The 23460-nt window shown below is 43.2% G+C and overlaps 1 protein-coding gene across 2 annotated transcripts; it reads left to right on the top strand.

The window, feature by feature from the left end:
• The first annotated feature begins 957 nt into the window (after positions 1–957).
• Positions 958–23460, top strand: agpat3 (1-acylglycerol-3-phosphate O-acyltransferase 3). 2 transcript variants are annotated; one of them, XM_041056907.1, is made up of 10 exons: positions 958–1145; positions 10693–10750; positions 10982–11212; positions 16942–17111; positions 17243–17404; positions 19206–19359; positions 19455–19557; positions 20923–20998; positions 21500–21698; positions 21918–23460. In XM_041056907.1, exons 3-10 carry the CDS (start codon positions 11035–11037, stop codon positions 22007–22009), a joined length of 1134 nt encoding a protein of 377 aa, XP_040912841.1. In that variant the 5' UTR covers positions 958–1145; positions 10693–10750; positions 10982–11034; the 3' UTR covers positions 22010–23460. The 2 variants fall into 2 exon arrangements, with proteins under 2 accessions (XP_040912841.1, XP_040912842.1); XM_041056908.1 differs by lacking the exon at positions 958–1145 and adding an exon at positions 1902–1988.

Here is a 23460-nt window from a genome sequence, read left to right as displayed (position 1 = left end):
AAACTTAAAACAAAACTGTAAAATATATGAGAGAAATCACACTTTCTACTTTCAATTTGAAAAGTAAAGAAATAAAGGCAAACAAGTCAGCAAGCGTCAGTTGTCTTGCCAGGTGCTTACTATATTGTGTGATTAGGGACAGGTGACGCAGCTCTGTTTTGCCAACACTAATCCACAGTTGAATAGCCAGCATTAACCCAAATAACCAGACTGGCGAACATGTCTGCCCACCTGCAGCATGCAATTTGAATACACTTCACAAAGTTAAGAGTTTTATTAGTGGCCAGTATCTTGAAGGTAATGTGAAAGAGAAACTCCAGGTTTTGTTGTGAAAGAGAAGGGATGAATTTGTTATAGTGAGTGGTTCATATCTTACCTTTATATTTCAGAAAGATAAAATGCCATATGGTTTCAACAGACATGCTAGACTTGTCACAGAAAAGGCCCCGGGGCTTAATGTGCGCAACAGGATTCTGTTCCCATGGCTCATCTCAAAAAGAATTAAAGCTGCAGCTATGCATATACACCAGCAGAGGGCTAAAGAGGTCTAACGTTAGTCGTGCACACATTCACACTCTGCTGTACACGTTTTAAATACATGTTTTAGCTAGTTTTCTCTTTATGAGATTACCTATCAATATGAGGATACTTTCCATTACATAACAGAAATTTAATTATGATAGAAATTCATAGTAGTTCCAGCAATAAAACTGATGTAGACTAGCTGGTCACAGGAAATCAGTAATATAGGGCATTATACGTAGCCTATTTCAGTAAATATACTTATTCTACCTTTACCTGTTCTTGAACTTGTAGTACCTGCATCGGCAGGTGTGGGGCTGCAAAGGCACGTTACATAAATAAACACAGATGGTGTATTTTATTTATTTCTGTGAGAATGAATGAGGGGGCGGACCGGATGTAGGGCATGCTACCTTCAGATGGGCTTTGAGGAAATGTGGGGCTTTAACCGACAAACAATAGCGCTCCTGCAAATCGCATTACCTCAAGTCATTTTTATTGCGTTACAGGAAACATACGAAGTAAGAAGGGCTTCTTAACAGAGTTCTTTTACGCCCCCGAAGGCCAGAAAGCAGCGAAAAAGTGTAACAGAATCTACCGACTCCCAAGTGAATAATTTGCAGGTAAGCCCAGAGTACCGTTACTGACACTGACAGCTAACGTTAGCTGGTTAACTAGCATAGCATAACGTTAGCAAGCTTCACAGGTCAGTTGACTATTGATAAATGATGTATGTGGGGAAATGTGGCACTCATTAGCAACTGAACGGTCCAACTATCCGACTCCATCCTGCTCCTCGAAGACATTTTTTACCCCAGCTTCACTGGTTTTGCTACGTTAGCATGCTAGCGTGTGCCGTTAGCAGCTGCCCCTGTCCTTCTGGTGCTGCTCGGTTGAGTTCCACACTAACGTCAGATTTAAGGTGGTGTCAGCTAGCTTTGACTTATTTGCTGTTTCTTATAGCAATGGTTAGACAGGTTGGTTAATGTTCATTTCTCAAGTACAGGATGTGGAGTGATGTGTGTTTGCAACTTTGAGCTCACCGGGCAGCTAACTCATGACATGTGTGTCAAAAGATAAGCCCAGTCACTAGACGTGCTGGCTATTGAGCCTTTGGTGCGTTAGCCGTGCCGCACTGACGCATGTAATCCACTTGTGCATTTTAATTTAGAGGCCATGGGGCTGCAAAACTAAGCCGTGCAGATACTGGAGGGGCACATAGTGTGGGATGCCAGAGTTGATGGCAAAGTGTCAGTGGGTTCATTAAAAAAATGCTTTTACTCTGCAAGCCGTCTATGCCCCGCTGTACGTCATGTGCGCCAGCTGTCTCCGAGTTGACCTGCGTCGTACCACACACACCATACGTAAGGTTACTGGAGTTCATTCAAGTCTGCGGCTCTCTAAGTCGGTGCTAACCTTAGGCTTGAACCTCAGTTTTAACCAGCGTGGCAGGCAGTACGACACAGGCAAGTACTGTTACTGTAATCATTCCTGACATTTTGCTATCAGTGTTATGAACTTGTTTTTTTTTTTTTTTTGTTTGTTTGTTTTTTGGTGCTTACCAGTGATCACAATAATGCTGTGACTGTTTATGCATTGGGCTAGAGCAGGGGTCGGTAACCCGCGGCCACAGAGCCGCATGTGGGTCTTTAATCCCTCTGCTGTGGCTCCCTGTGACTTTAGAAAATAAAAATGAGTATTAGTTCGTTCGTTTACGAGGAGGACTCAAATAGACATTGAGTGTTTTATTTTAAAGTTAACATCAACCAAGCGTCTTTTGTTCGGAGTTCAAAAATGAGATCTGACCCCGAGTTACAAGTTCCCAGAGTTTTGGATGCCTGTTTCTCACATACCAGGATGGCAGGGAGACAAAATAATCTGAAGGTTAAAAAATGATGAGCAACTGAGATCAAGTGTAAGTTCTTGGAGACACCGGGAGCATAAGAGGTGTCTTCACAAAGTACAATAAACAGCATACTCAGTACATTAGGTCAGGTCAAGTTGTATGTATTTCACATAGAATTTAATATATGAGTGCATGATAAGAGAGTATATAGCTATATGATAAATAGACGTTACACACATTACAGTATTAATTCATAGCATACAGGTAAAAACATGATATATGCAGTGTTAGCCTCATTTTAGATGTGGCTCTTTGAGTAAGGAAGAGGAAGCAGAGGTCTTGGGTGGTCACTGGACTTAAGCCTTATATAGCATTGATACAACATATTCCCATTTAATAATGAATACTAAATGGGAATATGTTTATTGGTTCATTGGTTGCACACAGGTATTGTAGAGCCACATGTTAAGTGTGTCTGAATGCAAAAGACCTTGACAGGGAGATGTGTTTACTGCTGTAATGCAGGGCATTACTAATGATAAATGATTATTTGTGAAAAATCATCAGTTATTATGCAAGCAGTGTATATGTGTGTTGCTTTGGATTAATGGATAAATAGCTAAAACAAAGCTGTTATCTAAATTCAGCCAGTTATCTAAATTCCACTTTGTTAATTTTGTCTGTTGAGATAATCAACACCTGACTTTCTAATATTTTCAGCCTTAGTGATAATGATGATTTCTTCCTGCTGACCACAGGGCCATTCCTCACTTAATCAGATAAAGTGTGTAGCACTAATGATGAAGCCGCCTGGTTAGCTCAGTTGGTAGAGCATGAGACTCAATCTCTCAGGGTTGTGGGTTTGAATCCCACTCTGGGGGCGGCACCACCTCCCATGGGCTCACACCTGTGGAGGTGCCATAGGACTTCGGTGCATTGTGGACTGGGTGGCAGTTGCCCCCGTGACCTGGGCCTGGACCCAGATAAGCGGCAGATGATGACATGACATGACACTAATGATGACTGTAATGTAGAGTAAGTTGGACAAGTGGAAACATCTAAATATTCCAGCTTTCAATCTTGTCAGAAATCTTGCCAGCCAACATTAGGTAATCAATGTATTATTTATAGTGATTCAGTTTTTCCTCAAGAATAAGCCAAACCAAACTTACTTTATTGTATTTTTTTGCAGGAGGGCTACATCACTTTTGGCATCCTAAACCTAAGCCCAAACAGAAATGATTGATTAGTAAGATATTCATGCATTGTGTTGGTAGCCAAATCTAAGTATTTACCTCAAATCTGAGTCATGCATGTTGTGCAAATATACCATTGGTTTAAAGTCCAGTGACACGTCTGTGTACCCTTTTGAACTCTTTTCTGTTAATCAAGCTAAAGGATTGCCCTAGAGTACTCATAGGCGTATCTACATGTATACATGTAGATAAGCCTTTTATCTGAGCAGTTCCATCTTGGACCATAATCCCACTCTAACGATGTATAACCTTATCAACTGCTGGTAAACTGCAGAGTAACTTTGACCATTCATACTCAATGAATAGGTTCAATATTCAAGCATAATGGCAGTTTGACCTCTTACCTCCCCCTCCTCTTCCTGCTATTAGTCCCATTACTTTGCTGACTCAGCAAAGAGCACCTTATGTATCCTCAGGTCTTATCAGTCATCCCTTCTTACTTGCCCGGGGTTTGTGGCCAAATAGAGCCCAGAGGGAACTTTGAAAGTACTGAAGAAATATTAACTAGATTTACCGAAATAACTTTGTCCTCTCTGAGATAAAACCTTCTGTAGAGGCTTTACATGGAATCATTTCCTCAATATCAAATCCTATTTTTTTCAAAATGGGATTTGAAGCAGCTCTGCAACTGCATTTTTGATCATTGGGGAGTAATTCTTGTCTTGAATAGACATTAATGAGGATGCTTGAGGACACACTTCTATGTTCAGACTGCTGAGAGGAATAAACTACATTCACTGTGATTATTTTAATAAGTGACATATCACCCAAAGGCAATGTGTCTAATGTGTCAGTGTTTTTTTTTTGACAACCATATGTTAGTTGGATCAGTAGATAGCTGGATTTGATCTTTTCAGGGAATTTGTTGATAATTGTAAAGACCAAAAAAAGACATAGTTTGTGCACATGCATTGTGCACATTGTGTTATTGCCATACATTACTTTGCTATGACAGTGACATCAAGTATGAATTTTCTCATAAACTGTGAAATCCAATATTACCAAAACTGGGATATAACCTGGGCAAGTGCAAGTTAAATCTCTCCTGCCATTGAATCGTCCTCCCTGTTAGGTTTTAGCTGTGGAGTTTAATTCACTTTTAATATTGTTTTACCTGCCACGTGTAACGTCAAGAGGAATTTCTGGCAGTAGTAAGTGGTGTGGCTTTAAGTGTCACATGTTGCCCAGCATACGACTACATAACTGCAGTTGTTGTTGAGTGTTGGGCAGGACTGTGTTGCTGTGTGCAGGATTTAGAGCACTCCGTTGTTTCAAACATAAATGACCTTCATCGTCCTGCTATCACTATTTATTTTTATCTCTTTTTATATTTGGCTTTAATGCCCAGTGGCAAGCCCTCAGGACTGTACTCTAACCTTTGACCTGTTTCAGTAAACACTTGACAGTTTATTTCTTTGTCTCTCTGGCAGCTTGTGTGAAACAGATTTGACATTAGCTCTTTGCAAGAACCCCCAAAGGCTTTTGCTGGCTTGTCCACTAGCCCTGTTTGTCATCTTTGTGTGGCTGAGTAATATAGATCTATTGCAAATAATTTTCACTACATGAGGTACTGTCAGGAACACAGAGGAAGTGAGGATGTTGGATGAACCAGACATTGGGTTAATTCATTCTTAATTACACTTGACCAATAACAAACAAAGCACAGCTTGGCAGCACACAAGAAGTGACTGTTTTAAAGAATCTACTCACCCTCTCTTTGAGGTCACGTCAGTCTGATGCTCCAAGTCACTAACAGTGGCCAATGGCAAGGTGAGGCAAGACATCCTACACTATGATTGGTTCCTTTAGCGTAACAGATGCCATTCTGCTAACTCCACCTTGGTTGGGCAGAGCCCAGCCTTCTTCTTTGTTAATGTTAATGAAATGTGACACATCCAGGGTGCCCATAGCTTGCTAATCAGCACTAATCTGATCCACTGGATTAGAGGATGGGAATGCATGTAAGACACTACTTACAGTACATGTGTGACTCCCTCCTTCCAGAAGTGAGCCATCTTTCAGTCTATCTAGCATTCATTGGTGAGCTCTAGTAAGAATCCCCTATGGCCTTAAAGACTTTTTGATGTTTTTTTTGCATGTGCTCTTGATGGAGATCCACTCTTTTTGGTAGTTTTTCTGGTGATAGGAAATTCTTTTTTTTTTTTCTCACTAAACTGTTGCACTGATTAGTCAGTTGCTCCAGCAAGATCTGGGATCTGGCTGTGTTCTTGCTGGCATCATCATAATCTCTCTCTTTCCTTCTGTGGGATTATCATGGCTATGAAGCAGGACAGCCTGTGACTATCCATTGCTCTCTGCAGGCCTTTCTTTATGTTTTTATTCTGGCTTTGATTTGGTGAGATACCAGGAGCCAAAATGCTGAACCAGAGTGCTGTGATGATCTTCACTGGGATTTGTGGGGCGTTGGTGGTCATGGCAATGGCCTACTATGTCTACTGGTAAGTTAAAAGAGAGAGATGGTTTGGCCTGTGGCCACAGCAGGCGAAGATGGGTCCTGCTAGATTAATTATAACTTGCAAAAGAGATAGAAGTCATCATAGCACACTAGGGCATTAACTCAGCTGTTCACAGTGGTTAGTGGAGTGCAGACCTTTCCAAGCCAAATTAAATTTTTAGAATTAAAACAGCTTCACAAAGGTGAGGTACCTGCCAAGATGTGGCTGAACATTGCCAATGTTTAGGCTGGCATCTGTTGAGGTACATTTAAGCATTCCTTTCTCATATGAGAAGATGTTTATTTGTTGGCACAGAAGCTGTATTCAGGTGACTCAGACAGAAGCAGCTGTCCGACCTTAAGCAGCTTTAACCCAGTCAGCATCTCTAATCTTTCCTTCAGGCTGAGTGGGGTCACAGGTGGGCCCTGCACTCTCAGGGAGGTGTACCTCCACTGGCTTTTTTCACAGCCAAACCCAGTGTTTCTTTATCTAGATGCCTTCTGTGACAAACCAAGTGTATGTTTGTCTGGGTTCCTTGTGTTTCAATGCAAGACAAATGTGTTTTTTTTGTGGTTAAACCACCACACTGCAGGAAAAGTTGATTTGTTTGATTGGTGAGATGACATCATGGTGTTTTTAAACTCAATACTGGTGATATTCAGATTGAGTTTGGAGAGGGGGTCAAGTTTGAACATGTTAAAAATCAGTTTACTGCTTACTCTAAATGCTTAACTACTAACTCAAATAGCTGAAATGGAGCACTAATCTAACCAATTACGTTACCCTGAGTTATTTACCATAGGTTTAAATAAGGAGTTATCTTTTGTGGTTGCTTCAATAAATACATGTTGTAGTGTGTGTGTATATATATATATATATTTTATTATTATTTTTTTTCTTACATTATACGTTACATTATTAGGTTAATATTTTCTTTTCGCATGTGAGTCACTATGGTTGTATTTTGTTGTATTTTCAACTGTCCCACTAAGCACACATGCATGTTTGTTACAACTGTAACCAAACCCAATGGGCACTTAGGTATTTGTGTGTTGTATCAGACTCATTAATAGAGTATTTTTAAGCTTAATATTGTTAGGATACTTGAAGGGTAAAGCTGTTATGTAAGGGGAAGGCAAATTTTAGTGTTAACTGTGAACATACACCCATTATGCCTAAACGCAAACAAATCAATGTAGAAATCACATTGTTTAAATAGCAGGTCTTTATTTCCTTTGAAATGAAACTGAAGAATAAAAGATTCAAATAAGAATGTCCTCATCAAGATGAAGAAAAAAATGTATGAACTTGGTTGGACAAACATTCTTGCAAGACCATGGCTGGCCACTTTAATACCAGTTCTCACAGCAAATATAGTGCTTCAGCTCAGCTGCATTTTGCTAAGTGAAGTTACATTTAGAGCTGGCATCAATACACACAGAGTCTGTGGTAAGACACATTTTACTCTATGGAGACCTCCATTTCAAGTTGAAATGGATGCCTTGGGTGTGGAGAGTGGAGGAAAATCATAACAAAGTTCATGGCATGTTTGCCTGAGCTGCTGACACACAGCTGCTACTTGTTGTCACAGCAGAAGTTGAAGGCTGGGGAATTACCTGCTTATGGCCAAACACTGCAGACTAGCTAGTTTAGCCCTGAAATAATTTTTTTGCTCTTCCAAATCTGGTCAATATTTTTAGATGAAATTCCGTAGCTTACAGTATTCAATCACACATTTAACAAGTGTGTTTACCCTCCTGCCATTGCTGGTTAATCCTAACCCAGTAATGCACAGCAGACTGATAATAATCAGGAAACCTGTTAACCACTTCAGAAACAAAATACCAAGTGTTAGACAACTAGAAGTTGTGGGGGAGATGTGAGCATTTATAAAGATTCCCCTTCTCCTAATGGACCTGACAGCCTGGAGCAAAGGCGTGAGCCTATATAGTAGATTATGCTTCAGTTATTGTAATTATAAGCAGTGTTACTATAGACAAATACTATGGAACCATGAGGTTGAATGACATTGAAGGAACTGACTGTGAATCATTTCCCCCACTACTCATTCTAGACTACCCTTTTGTATTGTCCCTAACACATTAACCTTCTTTCATTGCACGTGCACTTGATGCACTGAGTATTTAGTTCACTCTGCCCTCTTTGAGTCTTTAGTGTTGTAACTTGCCTTGCCTTTCCAAGAAATGTTACAGGAGCCACAAGTGAAATGTGCAGTAGTGTAACTTTCCCCCTCCCAGTCACTCTCTCCCAGTAGGAACAAAGGCCACATCTCTAACACGCAGAGACAACTGTGCATGTTTGGACTGACAATCAGAACCATCAGGTGACACGTAGCATGCATGCGTGCGTGACAGCATTTCAACACTTTGGCGTGTCCTAACTCCAGACATTTAGAAACATTTTTATGTCCGCTGACCCAAGAGACTGAGCTGAAGTTCTGCGGATGTGCATGTAAGATTTCCTTCCCTTCACACCCGGGCCACTTTGTTATTCTGTGTATTGTGTTGCAGTGTTGCGAGAGGGATTGATTGCACTGGAAAAGACTTGTCGCCAGCCCACAATGAACTGGCCTTGTCTCAACTATGTGGCTTTATTTTAGGTTGGTTGGTTTGCCCTTCACTGAGATAGTTCTTAAAGGAATATCATGCTGCAAAAGTGGCTGTAAATATGTTTAGATTGCTTAAAAATTAAGACCTCTTGGATTTATGGTGGTTTATTATTTGTTAGGATAGATAAAACGCCTCGGGTGATTGTTTTTAACTGTTAGTATTTCATTCACCGTCATCCATGTGGTTATTTGAGGAGGATAGCAACTGGATATCTGCTCTTGCACTGGACATTTAGGGGTTTGTTTGTTTTTTGTAGTTGCACTCGTGGAAAATAAAATGTAATAATATTTGAAGACACAAGAAACTAGTCATCACAGTTGCCCTGTGAACAAGGCAGTGTCTGTGGTTGAAGACTTATATGTCAGAGTGACGCGCAGGCTCACAATGTGTCTGTTGTCCTTTGTTGTCTCGCTCACAGGCTGTTCTAAAAAGCAAAGACCAGAAGGCCTCTTCTCTTTTTTCTTTTTTTTTTTTTTAACTGATTTGCTGACACAGTTGTAGCAGTGAATGCAGGTGACTGTACATATGGTTCTAGTACTGCACAGTTAATCGTATAACAGATGGGAAAAAAAACAAGTTTTAGCTTCATTGAGTGAAATATTTATGCATTGCTCTTAAATTCTTGTAATGAATCAAATCGCAGTTGAATTGTTCGATGTTGTCTCTTGGTTTCAGTGATAATTACAGTTGTTTTACTTGTTCAGTTTATTTAAAATCTTTTTAGAGCAAGTTTTTTGGTATATAAATATGATTTTAGCCAAATACTCTGACATCGAGAGTCAATACTGTTACTAAAAAATAGTAATAAGTAAGTAAAAGTAATATTAAACAAAGCAGGTGAAAGCCCCGTCGACCATAGATCTCTACACAGGCTCTCATAGGAACAACTCCTTATGGGGCAGATTAGAAATGTTTCTCAGAACAGCTTTAAACTGGCTTGACCTACACTGTAATGGGCTTTGGTGCAGATGTGAGAACAGTCCATTTAAAGCCAGCTGGCCTCTGGTCATCCTGATGGGTAGTCGTTGATAGTGATCGTCACTTCTAAGAAAAATGCTTGATGGTTTTTGTCGACAGTGTTAGGGTGGCAGTGGTTAAATGAGCAGAGCTTCTGTAACCAGTACATCATGTAATGTGATATGTTCTTTAACAAAACAGCATCTAGTGTTGCACCTGGTCTTTTGACTACACATAAACTGTATAAACATTTCGTCTGTGGCAGGTGCCTGTATAATTTCAGATCCATCTTTTTTCCCATCCTTTTATTGTCTGTATCTGTTTATTCATGTTCAGCCTGTCCCAGCATGCTTTGCTCAAACATGGAAACACCCTAGACTGGTCCCTAGCAGGCAAACATGGTCACATCCTCACCATGGGGCAATTAAATATTTCCAGTTCACCTGTCGGAGGAAACTGGAGCACCCAAAGGAAACTCAACACAGGCCCAGACAGAACCTTAAACGCCACACTGGTGACATGTCTGTCAATGTTGGCAACGTTACTGGCAGCATATGGTGCATTGCCCTGAATTTTGGGCTGCAGCTATTTATTACATGTTCAAGATACTTTGATCAATGTTATTAGAGGTCAAGATCATGTCTTTATAGTGCTCATACAGTCTGACAGATTTTTAATTTAAACTGGCATGTAATTGTTAAGATGCAGCTGGATGTGACAGATCTTCAGCAGTACTAACCAGTGAGCCACTGTGCTGCTGAGGTCACAAAAATAAAAACTAACGAAACTCCTTGTTCGTGCACTCCAGTGTTAGCCCTCCTGTCACAGCATTTACCCTTTGTTTCACGTTATAGAAGCCATTTCTGTTCTCCTGTGTCATTGGCTAACACAATTCAACCTGTTTGATGAAACAAGCAGAGCATTTGTTATTAAATTTTACCATAATGACTCTGAACCATAGCCTTTTATGTTTTATGTGACATCTGCCAGTGTTAAATCAGTTTCTCTTCTTCTGTCTTTCCCAGGACTGTAGTATTGGCTGAAGGACCGTGTAAACGCGGCTTGTAAAAGGATCCCACCGTGGTAAGAAACACTATGTTTTTGAATTCCTGGAAGCATGTTCACCTGCAGAATAACGGACTTAAAACAGGCCACATCCTTTTGTCTGTACTGTCCCACTAAACTCTTGTTTACCAGCCTGTCCTTCTATTATTATCCATTATCCCTCATGCTCGTTCATTCTCTGTCCACATCTCTCACCGAAGTTGTTCTCATTGCTATGGCGCCGCCTCTGCTGGTTCTGTCCCCTCTCAGGTTGGTCGTAGTGTATAGAGAGGAGCCTACCCAGCTCTCCAGGCTCCTCAGCCATGACTCTGCTGGCCTACCTGAAGAGCCTGTTTATCCTGCAGTTGCTGATGGGCTTTGTGTTTGTGGTGAGCGGTCTCATCATAAACTTCATCCAGCTCTGCACCTGCATCCTCTGGCCGATCAACAAACAGCTTTACCGCAGAATCAACTGCAGGCTCTCCTACTCCCTCTGGAGTCGTGAGTAGATGATACCTACCATGTTGTTCCTGTAACTATGAAGAGTTTTCTCTATCAACAAACTGTAAACTGAGTATTGAAACATGAATCACTTTTATATTACTCAACAAAACCTTAAAGAACCTGAAATGCATTTCAAGGAATATGCTTTGGCTCTGTAGAAAAGGCCCCAAAGTTAAGCATATTATATATTCATTGAGTGATGTTTTGTATATGTAGTGTTGGTCGGCTCATTTGGGACGGCCCCCTTTGCTGGCTGAATCGGGTAACTGGCGGCATTCAGACAGAGTTGAGTGTCGGCAGAGTGAGTGAAGCTATGGTTAAATGGTACATTAACGTCACGGCCAGTGGTCTGTCCGTGGGTGAAATAAAACCACATGACCTCCTTGCCTGCTAAGAGAGCAATAAAACACCTGAATGCTCCATCACCTGCCTCTTCATTGGAATATAGATATACAGGGAAGTTTGGCCTTAAGTTCTGGCCGACACACCTGGTGTGAACTTGGTGACAAACCCTGAACCAACGCCAGATGCAACGGGGTCCCAGTGTCTCTACTACATTTGATGGTCCTTCGAGTCAGATCACTGAGTTTACATTGGAGATGGAACAACTTCCAGAGCATGATGCTTGTGGTGCACGCCCCCGACGACACGTTCGTCCCCCAGCACGCCATGCAGATTATGATGTGGATTATCTGGGCTACATCAGTCAGAAATACAGAGAGGATGTAGAGGCGCTTCACCAGGAGTGAAAGGCCAGGAGTGAAAGGCCAGGAGGACCCCCCTCACCTTTGCTTCATCCTCAAAAAGCCGTGTGCAGAGGCAGGATGCTCTTTTTCAGGAGATGGACTTGTGCTATGGAGCCGAGGACCAACAGTTCAGCCAGCAGCATCAGCTAGCCCCTCTGCTGTCACCCGGGAGTGAGCTGAGGGAGCAGTTCCATGAGCGCTCTACTCCCCCACATCTAGCCATCTGCATCACACACCCACATGAGGATGCAAAGGCTGAGTTATAGGACATCCGTCATGAGAGACACCTCCTCCAGCAGACACAGTGATGCATATCATCAAACCTAGTGGAGCTCAGAGCACTGCAAGCAGACATGAAACAGTTAGTGGATGCTATCCAGAATCTGTAGAGCCCCTCCTCTAATCACACTAATCAGTCTGTACCCGTGCAGCCACCGCTTCCAGCTGCACCTGTTGAAGAGGATGACTGGCCTGCACCACCACCGTGGCCAGGCTCAGCGATAACAGGGCTGTTGCCTGCTGACCTACCACCCCTGCCACCACCACATAACAGTGTTCGGGCCGGAGTTCCAGTGTTCCAGAAGCAAGCTACTATGGACCACGGCCGACCATTCGTAACTTCTCTCGTCATGACCCAAGTGAGTTTGCTCGCCTTAAGCTGTCATTGGAGAACCTCTTACCACCAGAAGCCCCTGAGCTATTTAAGTATCAAGTGTTGGTTGATCATCTGCAACTAGAAGAGGCGCGGTTGATAGCGGATGCTTACCTTAACTCTCCGACACCATTCTTGGACATGATAGCTGCCTTGAATGACAAGTTTGGTCAACCACATCAGATTGTATTGAGGCGTATTGCTGCTGTGCTGGACCCGATATCAGGCGTGGAGATGTTGTCTCATCCGAGAAGTTTGCACTCCAAGTATAGTCACTGGTTGGAATGTTGAGAACCCTCGGCTATGAGGGAGAAGCAGAGTTACGGTGTGGCTCACATGTTGCTCGCCTGCTAAGTAAGTTACCACCTGAGCAGAGAGCTGAGTTTCGTCGCTGCATGTTCTATTGAGGCATACGAACCCACACCTTAACTGATATGTCGGAGTGACTGAAGTATGAGTCCTGGTGTCAGGACTCATACTTCAGTAGAAGGACAATTAGCTGTGAAAGGGGCTAAGGAGAAGTCAGTGTTCAGACCTGATGGTCGAGAGGGTAACCGCCCCCCTACCGTTCACCATGGTGGGAATGATGCAGATAAGAAGCCAGAAGTTCAAGCATCAGGTAACTCCTGTAAGGGGAATAAGAACAAGCATTATCTCAGTCAGTGCACCGCAGTGACCAGGCTTACCAAGGATCATCTGACGGAATGGATAAGGAGCAATAAGAGATGTTGGCATTGTGCACGGTCCCATCAGGCTGCACAGTGCAACCTAAAGAAGCCATGTAGCCTCTGCCAAGGTAGACACCTCCAGGTGCTTCATGAAGTCAACATGAGGCCACCTAAGGCACCAACAGCAACACCAGGAACAGTCCACGTCACGAGAGCTACGACAGAGGTGCTGTATCTAGACCGACCTACAGAGAGTAGCCGAGTCCTGTTGAAAGTGGTTAAGGTCTGCATCCATTATGGTGGCCAGACACGCCATACCTATGCCATATTGGATGACGGTTCTGAGAGAACTATGCTGCTGCCGGATGCTGCACAGAAGTTGGGGGTGCAGGGATCATCAGAGGACTTACCACTATGCACCATCCGACAGGAGCTCAAGACACTCCGCGGTGCGTCAGTGTCGTTCTCCATCTCTTCCCCCACGAAGCCAAAGATTAGGTTCAAGATCACAGGTGCATTCACCACTGCTCGCATCAGGCTGGCTAGTCATACCTACCCCATGCAGCAGCTCAGGAGAAAGTACAAGCACCTCATTGCCCTTCCTATATGGACCCTCACAGATGTGAAACCTATACTGCTGATTGGTAGCGATCATCCCTATCTCATTACTCCCATAGAACCCGTCAGGTTGGGACCTCCAGGAGGACCTGCTGCCATCCGGACAAGGCTGGGTTGGACTCTCCAGGGCCCAGCTAGTGTAGTCAGTCGCCTCACTCAGCCACAGCAGTGCCTCCTGACAACAGTAGCCCCCCAGGTGAGCAAGCTGATGAGCCATGTGGAGAGACTATGGCAGGTTGATACTGTTCAATACAGGAGCGAGAAGCTGGTCACTCATTCCAAGCAAGACCAAGACCACAAGAGTAGAAGTCAACAGCATACTTCGTTATGCAACCCCACTACTGCGCCAGAGGGATATGCCTCTCCTCCAGGCTACCACAGAAGCCGTCATGCCTGCCTTGCGGGGGATGGAACGGCAACTGGCCAGAGACCCAGCGCAGGTTGCAGCATATAAAGGAGAAATGGAGAAAACTGGTCAAGGCAGGCTCTATCGTCAAGTGTGGCCCTGAAGTACCAGCTGAGGAGTGTCATGAGGCCTGGTACATCCCACACCATATGGTAAGCTATAATGGTAAGCCATAATGGCAAGATTAGACTGGTTTTCAACTGTTCTTACCAGTACCATGGACAGAGCCTCAATGATTACTTGTTACCTGGGCCGACTTTGGGAGCATCACTTCTGGGAGTCTTGCTGCGCTTCCGAGAGCATGCAGTGGCCATTAGTGGAGACGTCAAGGGCATGTTCCACCAGGTTCGCCTCATCCCAGAAGATTGTGCCCTCCTCCGCTTTGTCTGGCGTGATGTGAGTCAAGGGGAACCTCCTGCAGTGTATGAGTGAACCTCCTGCAGTGTATGAGTGAACCTCCTGCAGTGTATGAGAACCTCCTGCAGTGTATGACTGCAGTGTATGACTGCAGTCCCTGCTGTGCCACGTTTGCCCTACAGCGCCACATCAAGGATCACAGTCAGCCAGACGAAGATGTGAGGATCTCAGTCGAGAAGTGTTTTTATGTGGATAATTGCCTCCAGAGTTTTCCCACCATCGCCGAGGCGAGGCTTCTGGTCGACAAATTACAAGTCCTCTTAGCATCTGCTGGCTTTGAGATGCGTCAGTGGGCCAGCAATGAACCAGACGTTATCAGCCACCTACCAGAAGAGAGCCGGTCAGCTAGCGTGGAGCTATGGCTAGCTCAGAACAAGACAGACACTCCAGAATCCACTCTCGGGGTCAGCTGGCTTTTCCACACCAACGTCCTCGGCTTCAAGCACTGCCAAGTGGATTATGGTGTTCCTACCATGCACAACATATACAAGGTCCTTGCTAGTCAGTATGACCCCTTAGGGTTCATCTTGCCCTACACAACACGGGCCAAGATACTGGTCCGTCACCTCTGGGGCAAACATCGTGGATGGGATGACCCACTGCTACCCCCAGAGCTTCTGGAACAGTGTAAGGCCTGGGAAGACAAATTAAGCATCCTACCACAGGTCACCCTTCCTCGACTATACTTACCTAAGGAGACGGACCCCTGCAGTCTTCATAGAGAGGTCCACATATTCTGTGATGTCTCTGACGAAGCATATGGCTCGGTTGCATACATTCGGTCCACTGACAGACATGGTGAAGTGCATCTCTCCTTCCTGATGGCTTGCTCCAGAGTCGCTCCCAAGCGGGCCCACTCCATGCCCCGATTAGAACTCTGTGCTGCCCTTACCGGGGCACAGCTTGCACAAGTTCTCAAAAAAGAACTCATGCTCAACATCGACCAGATGACCCTGTGGTCTGACTTGACGACCGTGCTGGCCTGACTGAAATCTGAATCCTGCCGATTCAAAGTCTTTGTCGGTACCCACGTGGCCGAGATTCAGGAGCTGACTAACGGCTATGTATGGAGATATGTTGATTCAGCAAGGAACCCTGCTGATGACGTGACCAGAGGGAAATGACTGAGAGAACTAGTCGAGCCCAACAGATGGAGTCAGGAACCCTCCTTTCTCCTGCAGAGTTCAGACTCCTGGCCGGAAGACCCTGTGTTCGACCAAGCACAAGCCAAATTAGAGCTGTGCAAGGGTGCCCTCTGTGGGGTCACTGTAACTGCATCAAGTCAGCCTACTCCGGACCTTAACGAGTGTAACTCATGGAGGGAGTTTCTGGACGTGACAGCACGGGAGTTACACTGGGCGGCCGACTCTAGTGGTCACCCTAATGCTGAAGACTACCGTCAGGCTGAGTAATTGATCCTCCAGAGAGCTCAGAGAGATAGTTTCCCACAAGAGTACAGCCTACTGAAAGTGGGGAAGCTAGTCTCAAGAAGCAGCCGAGTTCTCACTTTATCTCCTGAGTTGGATGAGAGTGGAGAGCTCATCCGGGTTGGAGGACGACTCTGTCGTGCAGAAGACCTAGGACTGATGCCCCTTAATTCAGTCATTCTAGATCCAAGCCATCCAGCAACTAAGCTTCTGATTCGGGACTTTGACAACCAACTCTGCCACCCAGGCCCAGAACGTGTGTTTGCTGAACTTCAGCGCTCTTTCTGGATCCTATGAGGGCGTGAGGCAGTTCGGCGCCACCCTTACAGCTGTGCTGATAGTCAGCGATGGAGAGCTGGACCAGTGGTACCAAAAATGGCCGACCTGCCAGCAGCCCGCCTGCGCCTTTTCAAGCCTGCGTTCTATTCTACGGGGATGGACTGCTTTGGGTCCTTTGAGGTCAACGTGGGCCGGCGCCGGGGGAAGAGATGGGGGATCATATTCAAGTGCCTCACTACAAGGGCAGTGCACTTGGACCTCCTTACTGCCGATACGGACGCCTTCTTGATGGCATTCCATTGGTTTATCGCCTATAGGGAAGTTTGGTCTTAAGTTCTGGCCGACACACCTGGTGTGAACTTGGTGAGAAACCCTGAACCAACGGCAGATGCAACGGGGTCCCTGTGTCTCTACTACAGGCTCAGCAATTAATAGTGCAGTTCTACTTTTAGATATCCTTAAGTGTTTCCGGTACCTTCCTAATGCTCATGATGTGTTGTCATCTCTATGCAGAGCTGGTGATGCTGCTGGAGTGGTGGTCAGGCACAGATTGCACCCTATACACCGACCAGGCTACGGTGGACAAGTTTGGCAAAGAGCATGTCATCATCATCCTCAACCACAACTTTGAAATTGACTTCCTCTGTGGCTGGACCATGTGTGAAAGATTTGGCGTCCTAGGGGTCAGTAATGTAGCAAAATATGAGACACACATCTTAATGTCTTTGTGTTAACCTTTGTCAGCATTATATGTTGCTTTTTTGTTTATACTGTGAGAAATCCATTCTTCATTATACATGTTCTCCCTCTATAGAGTTCAAAAGTGCTAGCCAAACACGAGCTGCTGAAGGTTCCTCTGATTGGCTGGACCTGGTACTTCCTTGAAATAGTCTTCTGCAAAAGAAAGTGGGAGGAGGACCGTAAGACTGTCTTCAGTGGACTGGACAGGCTCAAAGACTACCCTGAATATATGTGGGTAGGTACATGTCAGACATACTGTGTTTGTCAGTCCTCTGATAATGTACATCAGTGTAAGTTTTTAAAAGGATTTATTTTATTTTCAGTCTCCTACACAACAAACCATATTAGGTAGCTTAGAGGTCAGTCAACTAAAGCCCAGTTGTGCAATCAAGTTTCCTTTTAGGATTCTAAATGCTCAGTGTGGATCTGTGCTTAAGGTGGTTATTTATTTTATGGAGAATTACAGTTTCTTTGTTCACATTTTCTTAGTTTTAGTGGGAACACTTTAAGTCCCCTTGTTTAGCATTTATAAGCACTATATAGATATTTAATAAAATGGTTTCTAACACACTAATGTAGATGTAAGCACATCTAGTGTAGACACTTTCAAGTGTTTATTCATGTTTAGTATTTGTCAGCGATTATAACGTCTCCTATGAAGATATATTTTATATCATCTGTTTAAATTCCAGCATCCAGTTACGGGTGACCCAGGAGGAGATACAGTTGTTGACAAATACATTAATAAGACTTACATACAGTTTCATCTACATTAATGGTATGTTAATTCATTCCAGTTATTCATTGTTTATTAAACAATGAATGTTAATAAACTCTAAATAGGGGGACGTGAAGTGGTACTGTTTAAGTTGTCCTTTATGTTTTTGTTATGCTAACATTGTAACCACTAAGTCAGTTATGGAGAGCTCAGAACATGGAGATGTTGCTAAAAAGGAGCCATAAAGGGGAAGAAGAAATAATCTGACCAAGTAATATTAAATGTGAGCACACCCATAAAATTGAGTAATAATCCCTCATTGCACAAGAAATCTGTGTGTGAGCACAACTGCAGCAAGTAAAGTAGGTCAAAGGTGAGCTGTTATTCTTCACTGGTTCCACACAATTTACATGGTCACAGCACAACCATACATATTCACATTACATCACAATACACTAACATAATACACCATAATGCACATCTGCTATAAATAAAACAATAACAGTTGGCACTGTTACAAACTGTTTACAGTGAGCAGCTTGGGTAATATTACTGTGTGACCAACCTGCCTGACTGCTTGTGTTCCCATATCTCACCTGTTGTCTTGGTGAACTGATGTTGATGTTATTACTATAAATACAGACAATTGCCAGAACCACAAAAATAAGATCTGAACTATGATAAACTGGAATTATTCAGTGATCATTTAATGTCAGTGCAGAGGGAAAAAAACTCTCAAAATACAAGGAATTCCAGATGCTGCTCTTTGACCCAGTTTCTCTTACCCAGATTGATCTTGGCAGAGATACACGAATGAAGTTCCTTGTGTGCAGCAGCTGTGTTTGTAATCTCTCAACAGGAGAGTGTGTTCTTTTTTTTCTGTGAAACTTCATGAACTGGTCTTTCCACTGAGCATAAACAGTGCAAGGAGGCTTTGGCACCACTTTGTGATGCAAAACAGCTCTTTTCTGTTTTTTAAACAAGTGCTTTACGTTGAAGCCATCTTATCTGGTGGCAGCAGGTCTCGCTGTTTGCTTATAGATCTTTGCTGAAGGTGTAAAGTACCTTGTGTTACAGGTTTTCACAGTGACTCAACCAGTTTGCTTGCTGAGATTAGGCAGATCAGCAGTTGATCTAATTACCTCTTAAGTCAAGCATCAGGCCACTGTTAATGACATGGCTTTTTGTGTTCAGATAAACAAATTAAACAGTCTTTGGTAGAGCTGTCACCCACCTGCCTGCATTAAGACCAGTGAGATAAAATAGTGTTTGTCTTTTTTTATGGTGTGTGTATTAATACAACTCTCCTCCCTTACAGTTTCTTCTGTATTGCGAGGGCACCCGTTTTACAGAGAAGAAACACCAGATCAGTATGCAGGTTGCAGAGAGTAAAGGCCTGCCCAAGCTCAAATACCACCTACTACCCCGAACCAAAGGATTCACCACAACACTGCAGTGTCTTAAGGGCACAGGTGATATATACAAACACACACAAAGTTCATCATGTTCAAAACACACAGGATTTTTTTTTTTGTTCTTAATCGGATTTTTGTTTTCTGTCTTACAGTAACTGCTGTGTATGATGTGACTCTCAACTTCAAAGACAACCAAACTCCCACTCTCCTGGGCATCGTCAACGGAAAGAAATACAAAGCCGACATGAGTGTAAGGTGAGTGCCGCTGATACCCTCCATTTACTTCTGCATTATCAGCTATTGTAATAATGGTGCAATACACTTCCAGTTGTACTGAGTCTCTTCAAGTGGAAGATGATGAAAGTATTTTAAACCGTTTGGCCTCCTTCCAATTGCATTTTTGTCCTATTACAACAAAAGAGCTAGTGAGAGTGCTCAGAGTGTTGGCTAGTTTCCCAGCATGTTTATGGTTTCAGAACAATAACTCTGATGGGCAGAGCACTATTACTGAGTAAAAGACTGGACAGGAGATGGAAACCGACTGGGATGGTTCCGGGAGCCTGCGGGAAATCTTGTATTTTGTCTGGACTGTATAACTGAATAAAACAAATACAGTGATTTTTGATCAAATAAACCCAGGAACAGGAGGATACTTCTTTTAGATTTGTGGAAACATGGATGAGTAGACCGGAGTCAGATACACACAAACTTGAAGATTGAGACCACTTAGCAGAAAAATCGATAATCCATGCTGCAGCGTGGAAGTGAGTTTTAGGTGAGGGAGTCCCCTGGTGGTGAGAAACTACCACAACACACCACATGTGGAGCAGTGTATTTTTCTGAAACATTTTCTGTTGCACCCTGGGAGGTCCAGAAGAAAAAGGAAAGCATCTATGTGTGTTTGTGTCATCTTGATGAAACTGATCATGAAATGTAGTTTACATCTTATTGTCCATTATTTCATAATTTGCATTTATTTCTTTGTTTAAAAGAAATCTTTCAGGTTCAGATTGTGGTTCCTGTCAATAATGTAAGAATACTTTTTTGATGTATAATGCACCTGTGGCTGTTCGGGTGTGTGGTGTTTCAAGATGTTTCTTCTAACCCAGTCGCGGCCTGTCGTTCTCATCAAGATTAAGTTTTGCAGCTGGAATAATGACCATGGGTGTAACGTGTGAGAGCAGGAGAAATAATGAAAAAACATGAGGGAAAAACAACCTTTGTGCCATGAGTAAAAATTATTCATCAGGTTCTGATACAGATCCTCACTTCACCTGAAGTTCACATCATTCTTGCAAGGGTCACTCACCTTCAGATCTCTGTGCATAATTTAAACTACACGCTCCTGTATATCCACCGTCTTGTCTACATTTTTCATGTTTGCTTTGCTTCTTTGCACTTACGACACAAATTGCTGCATAAATGAGCAAATCCAACAGTTTGTGATGGATGTCCATTTCTGTTTTTGTTGCGTGTTCGTGAATTTGTGTTCTCACATAGACAAATTTATCTCAGTTGTTCATCGTGTTCTCATTTCTGAACGTCAAAGCTAAATCTTTAAATGACACTGAAACCAAATATGTACTCAGCTCTGTATAATATTTACACTTCTCCACCCAGGCGATTTTCTGTGGAGGAAATACCAGATAATGAGGAGGAGTGTGCTAACTGGCTGCACAAGCTCTACCAGGAGAAGGTAAAATTGAGAAAAGCTGATGTTAAAGGCACAATACATGATCAGAATCTAAACAGGGCCCATCACAACAATGAATAAAAACACAAGATTGAAACACCTGTTGTTCTTAAATTGATTCCCAGGTCTTTTTGTATATAAGCTAACATCAGATATGTGGTGCCTGTTGTTTAATGCTGTAACATGTTACATGTAAGATTTGTGGTAAACACACAGTAAGTAAACACACAATCAGGTCAACAGGCCAAATTCTAAAGAAGATTCCATTAAACACACACTCTCAGACTTTACTGCACTTGTTGCTTTCTATTCAGCGGTTACTGTTTGTTAGCTTTTTTTCTTTCTTTCTCAAAGTGTATTTCCATAACTATTGTATTTTGACCGAAAATGTACTGAATGCTTTGATTTATTATATTATGTATAGTATGTGTGTGTCAAATTAAGCAAAGGCATACATGATTACTTAATGAAGTGCAAACTACTTCTTCCTCCTATCCCTCTCAGGATGCCTTGCAGGAGTACTACAGCAAGGAAGGCAAGTTCCCCGGACCCACAATAATCCCACGTCGGAGACCATGGACGCTGCTGAACTTCCTGTTTTGGGCCACCCTGCTTCTTTCACCACTCATCAACTTTGCTTGCGGAGTGGTTGTCAGTGGCTCACCCCTCCTCATCATTGGCTTCACCATATTCCTCATCATTGGTAGGTAGCCTCTGCACCAGTGACACTTGCAATGAAAATTAATACAGCTTCTTCTTCACAGGGATTTACCAGGAGCCTGTGGCTTTTGGTGACTTTAACAGGGGAATAAAAGAAATATGAAGGTCTTGAATTTGCTAAAGGCTCAGTGTTATTTAACATTTGAATTGCTGTCCTCATTCACCCCACTTCTTTTTTTCCCCCCTTTGTTCTCTTCTACAGCCTCCATAGCTATCCGCCGTCTCATAGGGGTCACAGAGGTGAAGAAAACAGGCTCCAGTTACGGCAACCAGGAGGCCAAGAAACAAAACTAAAGTGTGTCACCCCCCCCCCCTCCCGTGTACGGCCGTTTCTGTGTGGTCGCCCTGCGGTGTCTCACCCCTACTCAACTCCATTCTCCTCCTACTGTTGAGTCAGTTGGTAGGCTGGGGAGGAGACCCAGCTTTGAAAACATAATAGAGACCAGAGTTAGAAATACAAATGGCACTTGAGTGAGAGAGAGCATGGAAGGTCTGGGGGTTCAAGCTCTCTGATGTGAGACAGGACAAAAGGAGGGGGAGATGCAGGACCGTATTTCCCTGCATCTTTCTTTATCCAGCTAGTCCCCATACCAGCCCCATTAAATCCCGTTAACATCCCGAGGTCAAGCTCCTAACCTGTCTGAGGTCTCATGGACATCCAGTCCGCCCATTTTCTGCTCTGTGCTACCTCCCTCCACTTCCTGTCACAGTCATCAGCCAATCAGGCAGTCGTGGTGTTCTCATTCTTTTTTTCCCACAGAACACAAACCGATCCTTATCTGATCTTTTATTATTATTTTCTTTAAATCTTAACCTCCATCCAGGGGCGGTGCTTTACTGCAACAGCAACATGCAGAACGTCTCCGTCCCTTTTTTTCACTAAGTGGGACTTGTAATGGGAACCGGTGCCTTGAGGCCCAGCCTGGTTTCCTTAATCTTAAAGGGTCGTTTCACCTAAATCACAAAAAACATTTTTACCATTTAACCTTGACTTATCTAGCAATGCAGATAGTCAAGGTCTGAGATAATTGCCACTGAGACTTCTACTACCATACCAAATAATGGTGGATAAAACTGCTCAAATCATTGTAAGAGTATATTTGAAAAACTATACTCAGCAGAGCGTATTTCCAGTAACAGTCTGAATTACTCAGATAATTACTGACAGTTTTCATCAGAAACTATGTTTCGAATGTAAAGAATAGTGAAAGCTGTCCACACTGACATCATTGGATTATCCGAGTGCCTGGCAGATTGTTTCTGTGAAGAGACATTCCTCTTGATGTTTTCACTACCAGTGAAATTCAGTTCATCTCACCTCTATTGTATGAGGGTATGAGCAAAAGTCTCAGAGCAGAGATCTCAAAATATAAATCCCACATCATCTCCAGGGCTAGATATCACAAGGCTGAAGTGGGGAGACTAATTTTTTTTAAACTTTAATCTGGTGGTCTTGGTGAATTGACCCTTAAACGTCCTGGTTTGGAGATGCTGGTGTCTGTTAAACTACAACCAGGGCTCTGAATGTGAAAACTGTCCTTATCAAGGATACCTACCATCTGTTACAGGTCTCATTTGTAAGCCCGCAGCACCAACACCCACAGAGTCATTCTAAAACATTTCAACTCTCTGTCCAATCACTATTCCTATTTTCATTTGCTTTACACAAATAGGAATTTGCATACACGTTATTATTCCTTTTTTTTTTTTTTTTTAATTTAACATAACTGCACCATTTCTGACCC

Source organism: Toxotes jaculatrix, chromosome 15 (assembly GCF_017976425.1).
Source record: "Toxotes jaculatrix isolate fToxJac2 chromosome 15, fToxJac2.pri, whole genome shotgun sequence".
NCBI lineage: Eukaryota > Metazoa > Chordata > Actinopteri > Toxotidae > Toxotes > Toxotes jaculatrix.
This window is presented reverse-complemented; position numbering and strand designations above follow the sequence as displayed.